At 37.1% G+C, this 22,411-nt stretch overlaps 2 protein-coding genes across 2 annotated transcripts in view; one reads left to right on the forward strand and one right to left on the reverse strand.

The window, feature by feature from the left end:
• The window catches only part of LOC142348524 (uncharacterized), a 111,151-nt gene extending 93,811 nt beyond the window's left edge, over positions 1-17,340 (forward strand). Inside the window, exons 15-20 of the mRNA XM_075399898.1 lie at positions 7,713-7,887; positions 8,233-8,496; positions 8,932-9,056; positions 9,439-12,416; positions 15,844-15,989; positions 17,038-17,340. Of these exons, the coding sequence (XP_075256013.1) occupies positions 7,713-7,887; positions 8,233-8,496; positions 8,932-9,056; positions 9,439-12,416; positions 15,844-15,989; positions 17,038-17,306 (3,957 nt within the window). The 3' untranslated portion in view covers positions 17,307-17,340. The remainder of the gene's footprint in view (positions 1-7,712; positions 7,888-8,232; positions 8,497-8,931; positions 9,057-9,438; positions 12,417-15,843; positions 15,990-17,037) is intronic.
• LOC142348366 (sideroflexin-1-like) overlaps positions 1-22,411 on the reverse strand; it is a 134,568-nt gene that overhangs the window by 100,460 nt on the left and 11,697 nt on the right. The window lies entirely within an intron of this gene.

Below are 22,411 nucleotides of genomic sequence, written 5' to 3' on the forward strand. Positions count from 1 at the left end.
AACAAATTTGCTTTTAAGTAATGCTCCATTAACAGCCGCTGTTCGCTATTCAAACGTCTATAATTTTTGCGCTTTCCTTTTTACAATAAAAAATTTGGATTTTATTGGTCCGCTGCCTTTTTTTCAAGGTTCTGTTCAGAATTTTTTCATTTCATTGAGAGGAAAATTTAGAGTGGCGCTTTTAATCACGCTGGAGTGGTAAAGGGATAAAAAAAGTGATTAGGTGCGAAGTGTGATTTTTTCCTAATTACTGTCAAACTGGAGTGAGAATTTGCTACATGAACCAGTTTTTGGTTTTCGAAAGCAATTCTTTTTCATGTGCTGAATTTTGACGTCTATTTTTGATGTGTTTTCTTTGACTAATGGTTTGGAAAGGTCATACAAGTGTTCTATTAATGCTTAAAATAATTTTTGGAATTCTTCAAAGAGCAGTTAATGGTCTGTATGAAAGACATGGTTTTTTTTTAAATAAAGTAATAGCGATTAATTGTTTTGCCCGTGTTTCTAGTTCTTTTGCTGTCCTGTTATTTAATGTCATTATTGACCTGTCTCATTTGATCTTTATTGAAGCTTAATAGAAGCTACTTATTAGCTTCAATTGATATCAAAACATTTTAAGTACTTGTTTTCTCACAACTTGTTTTCATTATCAGTGATTTTTTTAAGTCTTGCTCGGTTTTGCGATTTTTTTGTTCTTTTCATTTAGTCGTGTTAATGACAGTTTTCCTCACTTCCTAATTAGACAATCCATTCACAGCTCATTCTAAGCCTAGTTTTTTGTTTGAATTAAATTTTCCTTTCTTGCTAGTGGTTTTTTGTTCACATGCGGCATTTTGACATTGATTTTCTCTTTCTTTTTTTTTTGTTCTGATTTTTTTAAAAATGGTTTTCTCAATTCACTCAAAGTCCATTCTAGGTCTAGTTTTTCTGTTTAGTCAATGAAAATTCTTTGAATTGTACGTCAGGACTTGTCCTGCTATGTTTTTTATTTCGTCGTCATGATTTTTGTTACGATCATATGACGTCACAGCCACTTTTTGTTCATTCGTTCATGCAATTGCAACAGAATTGCATGTGTGACGTCATTTTTCGCTCTTAGTGGAGCGAGTTTTTTTGTTCATGCGCGTGATTAAATTTTTGGTCACACTTGACTTACCTCACTCTCAAAAATTACTTCCTCACTTTGAAATTGACTTTTATTTGCTTTAATTCAAAGAGATAAGGTCAAATGGGTGTGTGTCACTCTAAATAAAGGTTATTTGAGATCAGCTAATAGAGGCAGCAATAACTTATAGATTTTTAATCAAAATATAACAGATCAGCCTTCAATGTAAAGACGAATTTGTTTGGTCTGTCTTTTTTACTGTTTTTTTAGACTGCCGATATACGAATCTATTGCGGCTATTTTCTGGCAATCTCAAAATATATAACGTCCCTGCGATAGTATGGCCTAACATTAGCTTTCTACTAGCGATCGGTCTTTGGGGGATTTACATCCCCAAAGGCAAAGATTGCGAATCGGTACGCGCTCAAAACTGGAGCGGTTCGTATGTTGTTAATTGCATCTACAGCTCTCCTGTCGAAATTTGCCGCTCTTCGAGGAGAGTTGTGCCATTACACGCGATTATGACGCTGTAGCACCTCCCGCGCACGCAAAGAATAGCGGTGAAAAACTGCTGCGTTCGGTCTCTACTAAATATTCTTATCTCTTGATTTTCTGATGGTAACTATGTTTCACTGACTTCCGTTGGCCATGACTTCGGCTGGGCAATGAAAAAACAGATACGTTTATTTCACCGTTAAAACACCTTTCCTCAATAAAGGGAGTTTGTAGAAGTCCCAAATGCATTACCAGAAATAAACTTCAATTAAAAATAAATTTAATTGCCTCGTTTTAACTACTGCGAAGATGATAACAATAGATATTAAATAAAATTAAAATGTTATTGATTATAATTCTAAAAGAGAACCTTAACTAAACCAAAAACAGAATACTGTCAGACAAATGGCTCTCGAACGACTGGTGGGGCAATTTAACTCAGAGGGGGGGGGCTGTAGCTTAGATAAATTTCTATGGGTGCAAAACAAATTCGACAAGGGGGGGGGGGGGGGTCGAACCCGCGACCTCCAGAGTGATAGACTAAAGCATTAACCACTATCAGGCCCTTGTAATATCCCACCTCACCGACGCTTTCATTTTAGCAACAGCCTTAATTTCTCAATAAGAGTAGTTTATCACAAAAACCCAAGAAGTTAAGCGTGAAAAAGTTAACTCGAGAAACTAAATAAAAAGAAAATTCACCGAGAAATGAGCAGTGAAAATCGGTCGCTCGCTCAAGCATTCTTTCTTTACAACTTGCTTTAAACCTTGAACTGAATGTTTTTTTAGCTTCTATCAATATCAAAATAGCTTCTTGAAGAAAACTTAATTCTGTTTTGTTATTGAATAACCTTGTCAATTACTTATATGAGAATGAATTCCCTAACTTCGATGGATTGCAATGTTAACTTGGAAAAGGACAAAGAGCTGCAGAGCTACAGAGATGCTGTGCCATGTGAGGAAAGCAGAAAAGCGCTCCAAAATGGCTGTAAATTTCTAAGAGAAATCAATAGATGACGCCAGGTATACACACTTGCAAAATTTAATTGCCGACATAAATGAGAGGGTACTTTTTGAAAACATCAAAAACTTTTGCAAAAACTTTGTAAATTATGACATTGTTGAAAGTAATCTGAAAGCGTATCACGCTCCTCCAGTTATTTTAAAATTCGTGCAGTTCCATGTAAAGGATAAAGTTTACAAACTTATAAGACTACTCAAAGCAGATTCCAAAAACAACCGCAAACCGGTTAATCCCGTGAATGGTAAATTGATTTATATTAATGAGCGTTTGTCTCCTATTGAATCAATAATCAAATTTGCAGCTGAAGACATGAATTATGTAACCTCTCCTTATAAAAGTGCAGTGCCTGTCCCCTGTTTTGCTCCCAGTGACCCCAAAGGCATCAATAAAAAGTTTGTGCGTGTAAATAGTATCGAGGATCTGAGTCAAATCCAATACCCGGTTTAAAAGAGAAAAAGAACGCATAAGGACACGGGCAAAAACAAAACTAATACCCCTAATCCTTTCAAGAGGAAATTAATAACAAAAAATGAGGGAAGTTTTGATAAAGGCAAAATATTAATCACCCTCAGACAAGAAAGTATGTGAAGTTGCTGTGTCAAATCATAGTGTTCAACCTGTTATTTAAGTAATTCTGTGTTGTGTTTTAAGATTCTAATTCTCCTGTTATGATGATATGTTGAATTCCTTAAAATTTCTGTTCTTTAAACTTCAGCAAAGACTGATATCTGATTATTGAATTGACATAAATGAATTTCAGTCGCTTGTATTGTTAATGATTAACTGACAGCAGAGAAGATTTTTCAAAAAGTGGCGCAATTTAAATACGAAATAAAATAGTTAAATTTTACCCTCTTTTCCTGAATTCTTTCCAAACTTTTTTCTTTTCACACTTTCCTTTTTTTCTAAACACACTTCCTTCTTATAATTTTGTTTGTGACTTAGACGAAAAATGTAGATTTTGATAAGGCGTTCATTACTCAAAACCCTCAGTCAGAACCTCATATGCAGCAACTTTTTTTACAATAAGCAATAGTGAAATACACCACAAACACTAGTTGATAGTAGCAAAAAAAAGGTTTGCTCGATGCGATTGTCCGCAGACAGTAATCTATAAAATGAAAGAAAACAAAACATATCTTACAAAACTGAAATTTTGTCCCAGGTGTGGAGTTTGCAACATATGATTGTCCAAATGAAACAATCTGCACACCTGATTTGATTTAATTCTTTATTTAAAAAAGCGAAATTGGAATGGAACAGGGGAGCAGGGGGAAGAGAGGGGAGGGTAGGGGGGAGAGAGAAGGGGAGGGAGTTGGTGAGGGCAGGGAGGTGTTGAACAGGGTGAAAGGGGGAGGGAGGGGAGGGGCGAGAAGGGGGAAGGGAAGGGAGGGCGGAAGAAGGGGGAAAAATTTTCCATTATTAAATTGTTTTAATTGCTGGTTTAAAGAGTTTGCCTGATGCAATTGTCCTCATTTAGCGAAAAGCTCCAAAAAGTTTATAAAACTAGGTTTTTATTATCTCTGATTAGACCTAGATTGACCATTTTGCGACATACGATTGTCTGCTCTTAGCAATTTGGAAACTTTACAATTATTTAACAGAATTGAATGGCATACGTAGTTTAATGGATGCAATTGTCCGCAGATAGTAAACTTCATTTCTTAGTCATTAGTGTTGAACATTGTTGTTTGCACATTTTAGATCACAATTACATGAAATTTTGTAACAAAGATGAAAGTCATTTCATGATAACACAAGAAGCCATAAAAAGGTGTACAATATTACAGCAAGCGGTAGGAATACTTCTGATATGAAATGAAAGATTTCTTAATGCCTCAAAATATTCGCTCGCTAGGCGTTAATTACGATGAACTTATGATAAATGTCGAAAACATCTTCAACGAAATTTCATTCATTGCTCTGACTAAGACTTCGTTGAAACCAATGTGCAATCTATCAACAATTTGTCAAGGTACATATAAAAAAATTTTAACATGTAGTCGACAGAAAGGCAAAGGTGGAGGTGTTGCAATTATGTGTTGTTAGAATATTAAAATGCATACAATTAAATGGGCCAATCTTCCCGATTTACAAATTCTAACTGTAAAAGCTTACTTTTCTGGTCAAACCATGTTCGCAACAGCCTTATAGATAAAGCTTCTAAATTTCAAGATGCAACATTTCAGGATGAATTGATGACTCACCTAATAGGAACTGGACACCATAGTAATTCAAAATATGTACTTTGTGGGGAATTCAATCAAGATTTCAATAAAAAGTCTACAATAACAAAAGAGCTAACGAAACATTCTGAAACCTGGGCTTGAACTTAGTCTCAACACGAAGTGAAACAACGAGAAATACAACCTTGTCGAAAACTACTATTGATGTAGTTTTCGCAGATTTTAATTGCGAAACAAATGTAATTGAAACTACCATAACAGATCATTGTAGTATCATAGTTGGGCAAACATAAACCTCAAAATTGATAAATTCGAAAAGAGGAAATTATTTGGGACGAAATAGGTCAAAACTAAAACAGCACTAAAAGCAAGCACTTTTGAATTGTAGTCTGATATCTAAACTTGGAGAGAACAACCATTCGTTAAAACAATCCTCAACACAGGAAACCTTCTGTAAAATTAAAGAATTACTGTCCTCTGCTCTACACGTAGTAAAACCCCCTAAACAAATCTCAAACAAACCAATCCAGAGATGCTGGCGGATAAACAACGAAGTGAACAACTTTGTGTGAAAAAAAATGTTTTCCAGCTTATCTCAAATCGAACAGATAAAGACAGAAGTTTTCCAGCTTATCTCAAAAGATAGAGACAGAAGTATTTATAAAAAATACAGAAACATTACAAAGACTCTAGTCCAGAAAACTAACAACAATTTTTTTTTGAAAAAATTAATAGCAAAGATAACGATTCCAAGAAAAGACTTTTTTTACAAATTGGTACACAAATTAAATTGGAACCAAAAGCAGCAGCCGCTGATAAACCCAATCTACAAACTGCCACTCAGATTAACTCCTATTTCTCCGCAATTGGGCCAACACTCGCCGCCAAAAAAAGCCTGCCATGAAAACCTAAACCACGTGAGCGAAATAGGCAACACAATATATCTGGAACCAATTACAAAAATCGAAGTTCACAAGGAAATAGAAAAACTTTAAAATAAACTCAGCCTTGATCACATGGGTTTTTCAGACAATCTTCTTAAAATATTTGAACCAACTATTTCTCCATGTCTTTGCGATCAATTTACTAAAATAATAGATAATGGAGTCCATCCAGAATGCCTGAAAAATTCTAGAGTTACTCCTATAAACAAGGAAGGTCCTCTATCTGATCCCAATAATTACCGGCCAATATCACTCACACCAATATTTAGAAAAAAAATACGAGAAACTCCTGCATTCAAGATTCATGTCTTTCTTAATTCAAAACGATGTGTTGTCAAAAAAAAACAACTTGGCTTCATAAGTAAACGATCAACAATAGATGCTTTAGTTGAGGTAGTTCAACGCGTTTTTGACCTCAGATCTAAAAAACGAGTTGCTCACTGCATTTTACTGGATCCATCAAAAGCATTTGATACTGTAGATTAAAAACCGTTAATCAGCAAGTATGAGATCTATGGACTACGAAGTATACCATCGAACATCCTAACTTCAAATTCGAGTAACCGCAACCAATTTGTAGACTTTGCGAAACATCAAGCAATCTAGGGGTTACCTGCGGAGTACCACAAGGTTCAGTTTTGAGACCGCTTCTATTTCTTCTATATATCAGACTTGACAAATTAAAAGAATCATGGTGATCTTGTACTTTATGCTGATGACACTACAATTGTTGGTGAAAAACAAATTATATACATGATCTGACAGCTGCGGAATTATGGATGTCTCAAAACAAGCTTACAACTAATCCGAGCGAAACTAAAGTGATCACATTTGGGTTGAAAACGCCTTGCGAATTGATGTGGAATGAGGTCAAACTAGAGCAACCTCGATAAAGAAAATTACTCGTTGTTTGGTTAGATGAAGATCTTAATTACTTAGAACATTTACGAGTCAAAAAACAAATGCAATAAATCCATCTCTCTCTTTTATCAGACAAAATAAATTTATCAACCAGCTTGATGATAAAGATTTTGAAAATGTATGTTCAATCCATCTATCAATACAGATGTCTTCTTTATGGCACAGCCTAAAAAATCAACTAGGGGCTCTTCAAATACAGCAAAACTATCTCATCCGAATAATTTTTAGGCTGAAACGAACTGATGAAGTGAGAACCCATCGAAAAAAGTATTCCAATATCTCAAAATTTAAGTTTCAAGTATACGAATTGTTTAAACTATTTTGCAAAATAGTTCGCAGAGAGCATCACAGTTGATTGGTTAATAATTTTATATCTACCTCTGAAATTAAAAGTAGCCTTTATTATCATAGACCCTAATCACTAACTACAAAATATAAAATGACAAGGGCTGACAAAAAAGGACCAAAACACGGATACGTATATTGTTCAACTCAATCTTTAATTTGGACAGACAGATATTGAGGATATTATAAGTGTTGAGAACAGCAAATTGAACAATTTTGTCCACAAATTCAGAGATCTGTATATAGAGGACTCACGGTATTTCACCAATTTGTTTTGGTTAGCGTTTTTAAAAAAACAGTACAATTTTTTCTTTAAACTGATAATTATCTTTATCTTTTTTCTCTAGGTTAAGAAAGTAAGTAAGGAAAAGGAATCTTGTAATTGAGGGACCCTTTTTGAAAATCTTGTACGGCGTCTGAAAACAGGCTTCTAGCCTAACTGACGTACGTGATGTATGGATTGTAACATACACAAACGAATTTATTGTAGAACAAATCGGGTCAAGCAAATATACAAAAAAGAAACACCCTTACAATAATTGCTTCAAACTTCGTTTGAGAGCAATTAATTATTTAACTAAATTAACCTTCACAACTTAGCTAAAATAAAGCTAGTTTGATGTAAAACATGAACGAGTTATATTAAATTTACGAGACCAATTAAATTGAACGTCCCTTAACATAAATTCCAGGAAGATGACATGGGAATACAAGATGAGGAGATTAGCAAGACAGAACAAAAGGAGCAAGATGAGTATTATTATGAAGAGGAGGACAATCAGAAGGACATTGTGGACTCACAACACATTACAAGCACAATGCCACAGGACATGACGTCATCACAGCCACAACAAAGACAGCCTAGCGGTAAGTAGTGGAAACTCAACACTTGCAACATTCAATAACTATTTTAAATTTCTTCAAATGTATTGATTGAAATTTGATTCTTAAGTCAAAAACTCCAAGACGTCTAGATGAGCTTAACATTAACATGACTAATTTTCAATACCCGCTAATATTTGAAGAGAGAATTTTAAAACTGACGCATTTTCGAAAATATTAGAAAATAGTGAATTTTAAAGGAATTTCAAGAAATATTCTGTAAAGGAACAATTCTTCAAATTTTGCCAAAAAAAGTTAAGCAAGCAAAAATTATCCGGTTGCAAAGATCAAGGTCAAAATGTTGCAAGTTTTGAATTCTTTCAACACTAGCCCAACCAACGACTAGTTCGCAACAGCCGACAACTAAGCTATCAAGAACGCCTTCAGTGGACAAAAAAGCCCCAAGTCAACCAGATTCAGCTATCGCAGGGTTTTCACGAGGAAAGACAGGTTCGGGAGCCGACCTATACTCGGCGGGTGGGCGAAAGCCGAGTGAGAAATTGTCAGCGGTGAGTGGAACTAGGAAAGAAGGAAGCTTGCCATTCGTGGAAAGCAAGAAGGGAAGTGCGACTGAAATCTACAAAGGATTGAGTAAAAAGGGATCTCTGTTTCCTTCAATTTGAACTAATTAAAAATTAAGTTTAATGATTATATTCTGCCAACTCAGCTTTTTCAAAATAGAGCGTCTAGTGGGCAACCTATGAGTTCTACAAGCCTGCTGTTGGCTTTTTGACCGGTACCTTCTTGATAAATTGAACTAAATTAACGGAATAAATAAAGAAAAAAGCAGTATAATTACTTGAAGAACGAATTCTACGGCGTTCAGATCGATTCTAGAATTCTAGATCGATTCTTGCAAAGATAATTAGGCCACAAAGAAATGGAAGGAATGGGAGGAATATAACAAAACAATAAAAGTAAAAAAAATTGACAGTTTCTTAGATTGGTATCATTAAATGCTAGTGCTGAATGATCGACAAGCGTAAAATTGAAATGAGGTAATTGAAGGACACAGATTGTTTACTTTTGAAAAGGACACCCAAGACAGAGATGGATACTACGAGTACAGTGCTGAGGATGCGACACCTGAAGATCAACAGCATCACTACGAAATAGAGACAGTCTCAGTACCAGAATCAGGAAACAAAACTAAGGTACACACATTTTATCACACAAACAGACAAATAGTTCCTCAAATCCCTTAAGGTAGGAAAAAGGCAAGAATGTCGCGCCTCATGATTCAAATTATTAACAATAATAAATTTTTTCTGCAGTCAAGGTCATTCTCAAGTACATAGAGGTCAAGATTGGGCCATGGACCCCTTCATGATAAAAAATTTTTTATTCCAAAGATAATAAAAACTACTATTAAAAAAATTTTGAGACTAACAGATTCCTATGTCATTTAGTCAATCGCGAGAAGCCGAGTTAACATAAGCCAAAACGGCCATGTTCCATGTTAACTTAACAGTTTCTGTAATCTTTCAACGCAAAACTAGTTATGCAGCGTTTTATCGAAGGTTTAAAGTGTTCTAGAAAACAACAGACCGACAAACATCACTTCAAGAGATGATTCACGGACAGGGAGGAAGCGGAGGAACAAGTGCTAACTTCCCCAGTGCCTTCAGACCCTCACTCGAAACGCCCTCAACCGGTTCAGAACCCCAAAAGGAGAAGACAGTCAAATCAGGAAAATTCCCCAATTTTGATGACGATGCCAGTTACGATGAACAGCTTTCGAAAACGGGAACCCAGAATGAGTTTAGTGAACTTAAAAGCCCAATGCATCAGATAGAGACTTCGAGTTCGGAGAAGCCAGGTCCTTCAGACGTTCAGAAGCCAAGTTTAGGGGGTGAAAAATCCAGCATTCATCAATCGGAAGGGCAAAAACCAAGTTTGGGGGTAATTGGAACACCGAAACCCAGCTTAGACAGATCAGAGCCCCAAAAACCCAGCTTAGGTACAATTAGAACACCCAAACCAAGTTTCGAGAAATCCGAAGGTCAAAAACCAAGTCTGGGTACCATTCAAACCGAGAAGTCGAAATCGCAGATACCAACCCTGGCTAAAACTGGCACCAAAGCCCCAGGAACTAGTAACGCAATAAGCAACGGAGTCTTGTCAAGACCTCCTCTTTCGAAATCAGTGTCCAGACAATCATCACGTTCAGACAGCCGGCCAGAATCGGCACATACCCCCAGTCGAGGGTCCCAAAAATTCACGGATAAGAGACGGAACACGGTCGGAGGAAAAGATATTCCAGGAGTACCACCAGACCAGGTTCGTTTAAGACGACTGGAATCTTTGACCAGACGAGGGATCGGGGAATCAGGCGTCGTTCGAACACCCAACAGATCAGTGAGTATTGTAAGCTCCCATTTGAGCGGACCGGTTAATTACGGAAACGTTCCACCTCAAATCCGCCAGCGTCCAAGCATTGTTCATTCGCGAGGTACATATCATTCACAAGCGTCGACTAAAAGATCCAGCATTGTTAGCAGTACACGTGACGGTGCGCTACCAGTTCTTGACTTATCAAAAGGTCTTTACCAATCTCAAAGAGCATCAGGTCCGCGATCTAGCAGAGGCGGATCAGCATCACAGCGCGGCGGTTCGCGCCCCAGTGGGACCCAAAGACCTAACACGAACAACGGAAGCAAGCTACCAACGGCTCACAGTTCTATCGACAAAGGAGGTAGCGATCAATTTGTGGGTATAACAGGCAGAGCAAGTCCATCGACGTTCAAATCGAATCACTCTCCTGAAAGTGAAGCGTTGTCTTACATTGACAGGGAGGAACTGTACGATTCCCAAGAAGGCAGTGGCTCACAAGATGAACAGATTGCGATCCAATCAAGCAAAAGCTCAGTTGCGATGTCACAAGGCGAAGCTCGAGCGGCTGCAAGAGCTACGTCGATCAAAAGAGAAAGTATGCCGACTGAGATTCAAAAGTCGCCATCTCTTTTTAGTAATGAACGAATTTCGGAAGACATTACACCTTACCGGTTCCAAAGATCATCGCTAGCATCATCGGCTGCGCCATACACCCCCCGAGGAAGCACAATCAGGCAACAATCACAACCAAGTCCTCGAACTGCAGGAGGGTCGCAACCTAGTCCAAGAGTTAGCGGAGCTTCCCAAACTCATCCCAGATTTAGTGGGATGTCACAACAGGGTCGCGTTCCTCAAAGTCGAGGTTCGACTGGAATTGTAAACTCGCAAGGAGTTCGGACGCCTAGAAAGAGTGATGATTGCGTTGAGGTTACTGACCACGCACGAAAATCACTGGAATCCATTGTCCACACTGCGAATATAGCACTGGATGAGTTGATATCGTTCCGCCAAGCTGAGAATTATCGAAGATCGGAGGAGTTCCGGAGGTCGATGCACAAGGAGCAAAGAATTCAACAGGAAAACCGTGGTCGTTCAATGCCTGATAGAAGCATGCAAGAACAACAAATGGATTCCGAGCGTACTGAAAATTACAATGCACAAGCAAACTTTGACCTTTCGGGAATTGTTGACCTCAAATTTGATATGAACGTTACTGAAGAAGAAAAACGCTTAATTCTTGAGCGACTAAACGGAGGCAAAACGGCAGAAACTAATGTTCACTTACGGGTCCAACCTGAACTAGACTTGATTCTTTCAGACGTTTTCGAAGAGAAAACAGAAACAGGCGCTTCTAGCTTACGCTGTAGTATGAGCGGCGAAATCTCGGTAGATCTAAGTGGAGTTCTCTCAACGGACAGGTCGCTGACCAAAAATATTTCGGCCCGGAAAACAGCGGGCGATCACATAACTGAAGAACCAGATGACCAATCACAATTTGGTCAAACTCACGTTTCTAAAAGCACTCCTGGAGCACATCAAGGTTTGAATGTAAACATCGAAGATGAAGGATCGCATACAACTGATGTTTCGAAATCGGAAGATGTCGACACAAATGCTAAAAAAGGAACTTTGGCTGTTGACCAACAAAGCCCTCGAAACACAAGCAATGTGAAATCTGAGAACCAAGGACTGGCAGTAATGCCGGCTAAACCTTCTGGCGTGTCTGAAAACACCCACGATTCTGTAGCCGAAAAGGAGATAACACAACTCAACTATGAACACAATGTTCCAGAAATGGAGCACGATTCTTACCTCGGAGACGAGAACAGAATCGAACTTGATTCTGAAAATCGAAAACTGTCTGTCAGAACGAAGAAAGGATCGCCGAACCCAACGTCCCAAAGTCAGTCAGACATCGATGATGGCGAAGACAATCTTTTGGGATCAAGAACGCACGTCGACAGCAAAACTCGGCAATCTTTCGATGACTTGGAAAGTCCCTCGATAAGAATGATTTCAAAAGATGGAAAAGCGATGGAGGTAGAGCCAGATACGTTGATCAGGACCTCCCAGAAGATTAATGATGCACACAAGATACCCTCGGAATCATTCCCGAATTTGAGCCACAGTGAAGCAACTGAAATAGTGGACGAGGCACAACATGCAATTGATGAGCACGAGTAAGTTGGTTTATATCATTTCATTTCCGTAATTTCAAAAAAGCGACCAAATATTTATATTTAAAATTTTCGCAAATAAAAAAAATTCTGCCTCAGTAAATCTTTTGCTTCGATTTATCTTTAGATTAATTTTTTTTTACAAAAAGACGAGTATTGGATTAAAATGGAATTGCGGCCAAAGATGTAACAGCGCAAGACCAAACCACAAAACTCCGATGGAAAAAACTGAAAAGCAGAATTCTTCGATACTTGTTAGAAACTGTTTGTCAGCCTCTCAAAGACTATTATTTAGGCTTTCTATTTTTTTCTCTCAAAGACTAATCTTTAGGCTATCTCTTTACCCGGCAAAAACACTTGGTGTTTAATTGCTCTCAAACGACGCTTTAGCAATTATATTAGTTCTGTGGTCTTTTTTATACAATTTTTTTGTGACCCATTCGACTTTTTGTCCTCAAAAACGGGATAAACAGGTAATGCCGTAGGAGTCTCTGTATGCGATTCACCAAAACTGTTTTGAGGAGACAAATTCAAGGTGTGAAGGGCGGTTCCTAGTCTTATAAGTTTCAAGTTTCACCCTAGTCACCACTCTCTCACCCTCATCCCCGTCCACCCTCCTCCAAACCGGCTATTTGTACCCCTTCTCGTCCAGCTCTCCCACAACTCTACCCCTATCACTTGCACCCCGTAATGAAGCCAAACAATTTTATTAATAGCCGCCCTCATCTTCTCAGCCGGCTATTATAGAGCTCCTATTTTTACAATCCAAAGTGTCAAGGTACCAATAATTATTGGTATTGAAACTAGTCCTTGTAACCTCTCCTTAGGACACAAGTGTCTAACAACGAAAGGAAATCAAAATTGTATGAAAAATTTCACAATCAATCTTTTCCAGTTCCTCTGTTCTGTCAATGCTAATCGTGGATAAGGGAATCAATGGCGGCTATATTCCAGAAATCTCCCGAGCACGCGTATTAATAGCTCGCGAACTAAATTTGAAGCACTCATTCAAACGTGTTTTTTATTCAAAAGAACTCTTGGCGGTTTTTGCGCGCTTGTATTCTAAAAAAAATAAATAAAATTGTTGTTTAAAATTGTGGACTGATCTCATAGAGAACCCGCAGAGAACCTATGAGGGGCCACCTTTTTTTGCGCCCAAAAAACATTTCAAAGCTTCCCTCTAAATTATCTAGCCCCCACCTTTCCCCGAACAACTCATCCGAGGTTCGTCGGTTCATGTTCTTATTAATTGCCCTCAAATGATGCTTTCAGCAATTATCATGAAAGTGGTTCGTCGGTTCATGTTCTTATTAATTGCCCTCGAATGATGCTTTCAGCAATTATCATGAAAGTGTGTCATCCATGAAAAAATTTAAGCTTGACCTTAAAGTTTTAATTTGAAAAGACATTTGTAGGCTCTCGAGTTTTTGCGTTTTGCGTTATATAAATTTCTCTCATTCACAATTTAAAAAGAGCTGAGTTCAAGTGGCGGAAGTTCACTCTTAAACCTTAAATTACACTATAAATCTTAAGTGCTATACAATGATCTCTAGTGACGACATTGGAAGCTAACCTAAAGGAACTTAGTTTCCAACCCCTGCACCCCCTGACGATAGATTTGAGCGCTACCGCTCGCCCTAGTCGTTTCCGTCATTTTCAGAGTATATCGATCTTTAAGGGCCAGTGAAAAATTTTTTAGGTCTTGCAAATGGGTTACGGGTCAGATTTAACAAAACAAAAATGTTTTTGGGTATAGTATTAAAGCAGAACTTAGAAACTTCTCATGTGCGGTTTAATGTGTTAAATGAATCAAATTTGGTCTTCAAGGTTTCACTAACAGTTTCTTTAGTTGATTATTTGAGTTTCTCTAAACTTTTGACTCTTCGAATTTTTGGCTGAATTTGTTCAAAATGTCAACTGAATAGTCCGAAACAGAGTTTTATTTGATTATTTGGATTGCATTCCAGGACTTGTCCTGCTATGTTTTTTTTTTACTTCGTCGCACAAAAATTTGTTTGGCTTTACCTTAGTTAACAGCTTGCTCAACATTTTGATAGAAATCTTTTTTGAATTCTCTAGTCTAGTTTCATTCTTCACAAAGTTCTTGTAAAAAGTAGTTGCTCAGCAGAACACCCCAAAATGAACAAAACAGTATCAAAAAACATAATTACAAAATAGAAGCGGGATAAACGCATAGAGCCTAATTTCAGATGAACGCTACTTGAAGTTTGTTCTCATAACTCTTAGTAACCGTCTCTGATGCATATTGCTATTGAAACTAGCCCCAGTAACCTCTCATAATTAAACAAAGGTCTAACAACGAAAAGAAATCACAAAAATTTTTCTCAAAACTTTTCCTCAAGTTTCAGAAAAACTATCTTAAAAAACTGTTCTGAGCTTCCCCCTCTATATGAAATCTGTTCCCGCTTTTCGTTCCAGAGCAACTCATCCGAGGTTTGTTGGTTCATATTTTTAAAATAAAACTCGAATGAACCTTTAAGCAAGTGATACAACGCGTGTATAAAAAATTTCTTCTATACAAAATTTTTGATTGATCTTAACGTTTTAACTCCAACAGAGACTTGCAAGCTGTCGAGTTTTCGCGTGATATATTAACAACTATCAATCATAACTTCAAGGAGCTGAATTCAAGTGGCGCACGTTTACTACTGAAAGTTATTTTTCACTTTAAATCAGTGGTATACAATTAACTCTAAATACGTCATTTGAAGCACACCTCTGTGAATTCAGTTGCCACCGCCAGCCCCCCTCCCGCGCAATAGATTCGAGCTCACAGTAGTCGTGCGAGAGCTATTGCTTGAACTAATCGCTTGATAGCAATTCAGTTTAACACAATAGAAAAACAGTTTAACATATAGAAAAACAGTTTAACATATAGAAATAGTGTTCTGAGGACAAAGAATCTTGAGGTTCACTTTGAAATGGAACAAAATTTAATCCGAATTTTATTTCTCGAAATTACAATTGACGCCAACAACTTTTTGCATTCTTAAGTGATATATTTTGATCGCTTTGGGAGCCTTCTGATCGACTTGGTTTGTTCAAAAATACACACTCAATACCGGGTCACCTAATTTTGAAGTAAAAAGTGGTCTTGTCTAACTAAATTATTCTAAGGAAAAAGAGAAATTAGAAAATGCAGTTAGAAAATTAGAAAAACTAAAATTTAACAAAAATAAACGAGTAAACGCTCTTAAAAAAGCAAGCAGAAACGAAATATCACGAAGTCACCTTTGTATGTGCTGAAATCTGTTTTTTTTTTCATGTTGAGTAACAAAATGAGCCAGAAATTGTATATTGATGATTCATTCTGATTGCCCACAAAAATTATAGGACAAGAACTATACAACCCCAACATCACCTCCAAATAATTTACTGCCTCATCAAAAAAGTTTTTTTTTAATTACAGCCAGAAAGTTCGCAAGAGCAAAACATTGCACGGTCCTGAAGGTTCCAGTTCTCCAAATACTTCCAGTGCGGGATACTACTCTAGCGGTAGAGTGAGTGCCGGCGATATGGTGAAGCCATGGAAGTCCGAATTCGGCAGGGAACCAGGTCAGAGAAGTAACCAAAATATGCTTTAAGTAGCGAGAGTTTACAAAATATTGTAAGGGCAAATAAGGTACTGGTTTAGAAAAAATTCACTTCAATTATAATTAGAACTAGTAGTACTAGATCATATAATTTGTGCGATCTATTCTGTTTTGGCAAGCTTGGGGGGATTGATTTGTAATAGATAGCACCGCCTCGTAGGCGATATGAACCCGTTTGTGCCCCCCCCCCACCCAGTACGTTATGCACCTCAAGTTAGAGAGCACGTGTCATTACCTAAAAATTAATTATGTAAAAATCTAGCACGTGCGTCTGGGGGGGGGGTGCAAATAACATGCACCACTAAGCTTGGGGGGGGGGGGGGGGCAGAAACGGAAAAGATCCAAAAATCTTGCGCACGGGGGAATACTTGAACTTGAATCTCAATTAAGAAGCATTTCTTAGCGCGTACTATTTGCACCCCAATCACCCCCCCCCCCCCCCCTCCCCCGACCTGACGGGTCATGTCATATTTTTACAATGATTTTACTATATAATGACACGTGCTCTGTAACAGGGGGATAGGACACACACGGAAAAGATCCCATGAGACGTAGGATCTTTCTGTTCAGCTTAGAGGGTATATAACTTCTACGTCCCCTAGCCGCACGTGCTATTTTTGTACATTGTAACGAGCAACAAAACAATTTGTATGTGGGGGCATAAAAATGGGGGGGGGGGGGTGGAGGGGGCGAACAGAATAGATACGAATATCAAATTTTAAAAATTATAAGAACACAAAATGAAAACCTTCTTTTTTTGTATCAAGATAAGATTCAGGAGCTGTCAATGATTCCTTAATTGTAACATTTTTTGGATCTATTTTGTTTCGGCCCCCAGTGTTTTTTACGCCCCCCAGTTACAAATTATATGTTGTTATATAGCACGTTACTATGTAAGAAACTAGCACGTGCGCCTGGGGGTCAAAAACGATTTATGCTCACAAAGCTGGGGGCCGAAACAGAATAGATCCCATTTTTTTACATGGTTTGAATATTCTGATTTTTTCCAGAGGATAATTTGGAGATTGAAGATGAATTGAAGAAGGCAAAATCAGAAGCAGATGCAATGGAGGAAATGCAAAAATCAAGACGAGCTTCTTCTAAAGTGGATTCAGTTACTGGAATGCCAATAGGGTCCAAAAAAGGGCCCATGGACAAGCGTGTGTCAGGAATGGGCAGAGGAAAAGGTCAAAATACCATCGGATTAACTCAGTTTCTTATTACAAAAAATCAAATCATTGAAATAATAGCAATTCAATTCCCCCCCCCCCCCCATTGAAATCTACCCCACTTTAAAGTACTAAGCTCTGTTGCCATTGGCTAAACTCTAGAGCCGATTTAAGCAAAATAGAACTTTACTTAAAAACAGGCGATTGAAATAAAATAAAAAACCTTTTGCATTTCATCGGAAAATATCCTTTATTTGTTACAAAAACTGCTGCTCATCAATGGGTCAAAAGGTTAAAATAAATAATCTCCTCATTGACTATAAACTCACAAAATCAAAACAAACGGATAAGCTCACAAGGCCCAGTTTTAAAATTCCATTAATTAATTTTCTTTCTCATTTATCTCGCTAGATTTTAACTTAAGGGTACAGAAATATCATTTTATCTTGCAAATTTTAACTTTTTCAAATTAAATTGCAATTTTTATCTTAATTCCGAGCTCAATACAGGCCAAATTAATCAACGGCGGCTACTTTATATGGCCATTTGTCACGAACGTTTGAGCATTGAACGCCCGTTGCAGTTCGCAATTGTTACACGAGTTTCAAGTGCCAAAATACCCGCATTCCATAATATGCAACTTTCAATGTTTGATGTTTTCGCTAACAATCTGATTCCCAATTGTCATAGCTATATTACAAGCACATTTTATCCTCTGTAAGGGGGAAAGTTTAACCTTACGTTCAGTTGTGACAGTTTCATATGGGTCGATGAAGCATGACCATTGTCCGAGATGCATGGCCAACAGACCGCATATTTAAAACTTGGTAAAAGTACCATAACATCAATTGACAAAATTTGGACAAATTGATCTCGGAAAGCATGCGGAGCAATTTAATTCAAGGGGCTGCAGCCAAGATAAATTTTTCTTCATTGGTGCAAAAACATCCCACCAGGGCGGGAATTAACCCCGACCTCCAGAACTCTTGACAAAAGCATTAGCCATTCGGCTATCGGTCTCTTGTTATTTTTAAAACTACAAGCGCCTTCATTTTAACAGCAAACTTTTGAGTTAAGTCAATTGAGAGCAGTCAAAAATCAAGGGGAAAAATCGTGGAAGAGTCACTTGAGAAGTCAAAGAATGTTCTGGAACAAAAGTAAAAAAAATGCATAAAAAAGAAGCTCGAGTTTACAATAACTGATTCAAAGTTCGTACGAGAGCAACTAATAACATTATAAAGTATCTCAATTAAGAACTATTACGCTAAATAGTCTTTCTGATCAGAACACTTTTGTTCAGTGATACTTCATCCTGTAAGATAAAATATGTAGTAAAATTTGTTTAATTCATTTTTAATTAATTCAAAAAGTAGAACCAACTGACAGCAGTTTAACATAATACTTAAACGAAGACAGCTGAATGCTTAAGACAGTCGAAATTAGTTTTTTCTTACAAGTATAAGAATTTCATTTGCATTGTGACGCTATCATTTTTTTAACCTTTGTGACAGATTTTTAAAAAATTTGTAAGAGGAAAAGAAAGGTTCTGTGGCGTAAATTTCTTTTACTCAATTTATCTAGCAAATCTTAACTTCTTTCAATTTAAATTGCAATTTTTAACTTCCTTCTTGTAACCAAACTTCTTAATTCCGAGCTCAATACAGGCCAAATTAATCAACAGCGGCTGATTTATATGGCCATTTGTCACAAACGTTTGAACATTGAACGCCCGTTGCAGTTCGCAATTGTTACAAAAGTTACAAGTGCCAAAATATCCGAATGCCATAATACGCAACTTTCAATGTTTGATATTTTCGCTAACAATCTGATTCCCAATTGTCATAGCTAATATTACAAGCACATTTTATCCTCTGTAAGGGGGAAAGTTTAACCTTACGTTCAGTTGTGACAGTTTCATATGGGTCGATGAAGCATGACCATTGTCCGAGATGCATGGCCAACAGACCTCATATTTAAAACTTGGTAAATGTACTATAACATCAATTGACAAAATTTGGACAAATTGATCTCGGAAAGCATGCGGAGCAATTTAATTCAAGGGGCTGCAGCCAAGATAAATTTTTCTTCATTGGTGCAAAAACATCCCACCAGGGCGGGAATCAACCCCGACCTCCAGAACTCTTGACAAAAGCATTAGCCATTCGGCTATCGGTCTCTTGTTATTTTTAAAACTAAAAGCGCCTTCATTTTAGCAGCAAACTTTTGAGTTAAGTCAATTGAGAGCAGTCAAAAATCATGGGGAAAAATCGTGGAAGAGTCACTTGAGAAGTCAAAGAATGTTCTGGAACAAAAGCAAAAAAAATGCATAAAAAAGAAGCTCGAGTTTACAATAACTGATTCAAAGTTCGTACGAGAGCAATTAATAACATTATAAAGTATCTCAATTAAGAACTATTACGCTAAATAGTTTTTCTGATCAGAACACTTTTGTTCAGTGATACTTCATCCTGTAAGATAAAGTATGTAGTAAAATTTGTTTAATTCATTTTTAATTCAAAAAGTAGAACCGACTGACAGCAGTTTAACATAATACTTGAACGAAGACAGCTGAATGCTTAAATCAAGACAGTCGAAATTAGTTTTTTCTTACAAAAATAAGAATTTCATTTGCATTGTGACGCTATCATTTTTTTAGCCTTTGTGACAGATTTTTAAAAATTTTGTAAGTGGAAAAAAAGAAAGGTTCTGGCGTAAAATTCTTTTACTCAATTTATTTTGCAATTTTTAAATTCTTTCAATTTAAATTGCAATTTTTAACTTCCTTGTAACCAAACTTCTTAATTCCGAGCTCAATACAGTCCAAATTATTCAACAGCGGCTACTTTATATGGCCATTTGTTACGTACGTTTGAGCATTGAACTCCCGTTGAAGTTCGCAATTGTTACACAAGTTACAAGTGCCAAAATACCCGCATGCAATTTTCAATGTTTGATGTTTTCGCTAACACTCTGATTCCCAATTGTCATAGCTAATATTACAAGCACATTTCATCCTCTGTAAGGGGGAAGTTTAACCTTACGTTCAGTTGTGACAGTTTCATATGGGTCGATGAAGCATGACCACTGTCCGAGATGCATGGCCAACAGACCTCATATTTAAAACTTGGTAAATGTACTATAACATCAATTGACAAAATTTGGACAAATTGATCTCGGAAAGCATGCGGAGCAATTTAATTCAAGGGGCTGCAGCCAAGATAAATTTTTCTTTATGAGTGCAAAAACATCCCACCAGGGCGGGAATCAACCCTGACCTCCGGAACTCTGGACAAAAGCATTAGCCATACGGCTATCGGTCTTTTGTTATTTTTAATACTACAAGCGCCTTCATTTTAGCAGCAAACTTTTGAGTGAAGTCAATTGAGAGCAGTCAAAAATAAAGGGGAAAATTGTGGAAAAGTCACTTGAGAAATCAAAGAATGTTCTGGAACAAAAGCGGAAAAAAAATGCATAAAAAGAAGCTCGAGTTTACAATAACTGATTAAAAGTTCGTACGAGAGCAACAAATAACATTATTAAGTATATAAATTAAGAACTACTACGCTAAATAGTCTTTCTGATCAGAACACTTTTGTTCAGTGATACTTCATCCTGTAAGATAAAGTATGTAGTAAAATTTGTTTAATTCATTTTTAATTCAAAAAGTAGAACCGACTGACAGCAGTTTAACATAATACTTAAACGAAGACAGCTGAATGCTTAAATCAAGACAGTCGAAATTAGTTTTTTCTTACAAATATAAGAATTTCATTTGCATTGTGACGCTATCATTTTTTTAACCTTTGTGACAGATTTTTAAAAATTTTGTAAGTGGAAAAAAAGAAAGGTTCTGTGGCGTAAAATTCTTTTACTCAATTTGAAAAACAGTGAGAAAATGGTGTTGTAGAAAATTGTACTTTCCTCGATATTGATTTTATTCACGTGCAGCAATTTGACTTCTGTGTATACGGTTCTTCAATATTTACGTAATGGTTAAGTGACTCTGCTTGAAGACACTGAGACCTTCTGGCGTTTGACGAGAAGCGCGAAGCGGTTCGAGATATTAAGTCAGAATTTCGAAGTGACTTCTGCAGAGTCACTTAACCATGCTTAGAACACGAAACGCGCACGTTTTGAAAGTCAGCGGAATTCAACTTCTGGCTACGTAGTAACTTCTGGCATTTTAACTTCGGGCACTGCAGACTTTCGGCATTTTAAAATGTGCACGTGAGTATTTTAAATTAGGTTCTTTCCAATTGACAGTCCAACTCTAGTCAATTTCAGGTCTTGTTTTTAGTTTCGTAAGGGATAATTCTTTGATTATTGCAACTCAAGCCTTGTCTTGCCTTGCTTTTTTATAATTCGTTTTTTTTTGTTGAGATTATTTGATGACGCGCAGAATAAGTCAAAAGTCCGATTTCTCACTGACTTCTACACTTCTGCAGCTGCAATTTTGTGCTTGACGTCATAAATTGCTCTTGAACGAAGTTTGAAGCAATTATTGTAAACCTGTGTGCCTTCTTAAATGCAAAATTTTCGCTTTTGTTGTAGAACATTCATAGACTTTCATCACCATCAAAAAGAATCGAAAACATTGTAGCTTAATGGTCAAAGTCCATTTAACTTTAGGTCAGCTGCCGTCCTGGAGGTTTGGGGATGTAACCTCTGTGAAGTGAGCTTTTTAGCACCCAGAAAACATTTCTAAGCTACACCCCCTGTAACATAAATTGACCCAGTCTGTCGTTCGATAGCAATTCATCAGACATCAGTCGCGTCTGTTTATGTATTGTTACTCGACTGAGTGAGTTTTTTGTCAATCTGGTAACAAATCTGACTTTTACGACTTACCACACTCAAGAAATGACATCTGCACTCAATTGAAAAATCTAAACTGAGTTTGTAAAGAACGCCAAAACTGAATTGAGGACACCAGAACTATATCATTATAAACCTCAATTACTTAAAAGACATTGGTTTTGGATTTGAAAACAAGGATACAATTTGAAATCAATTTTTATTCTAAAAGCCCCTTTTCTGTCTCGGGTATCAATGGTCTTTGTCACGAAAGGTCGCAACAGTCTCTTTCGCAGCTCTTGCCAGCAATTTCTCGGCTATGCTTTATTTTAATGAAATGATTCATTGCAAAAAATGATTCATGTCAGAGAGGTCAGTCCAAAAATTAAAACAATAATTCGACCAATTCCAAATAATTAGT

This window comes from Convolutriloba macropyga, chromosome 10 (assembly GCF_964194025.1).
Source record: "Convolutriloba macropyga chromosome 10, txConMacr16.3, whole genome shotgun sequence".
NCBI classification, from domain to species: Eukaryota; Metazoa; Xenacoelomorpha; order Acoela; family Convolutidae; genus Convolutriloba; species Convolutriloba macropyga.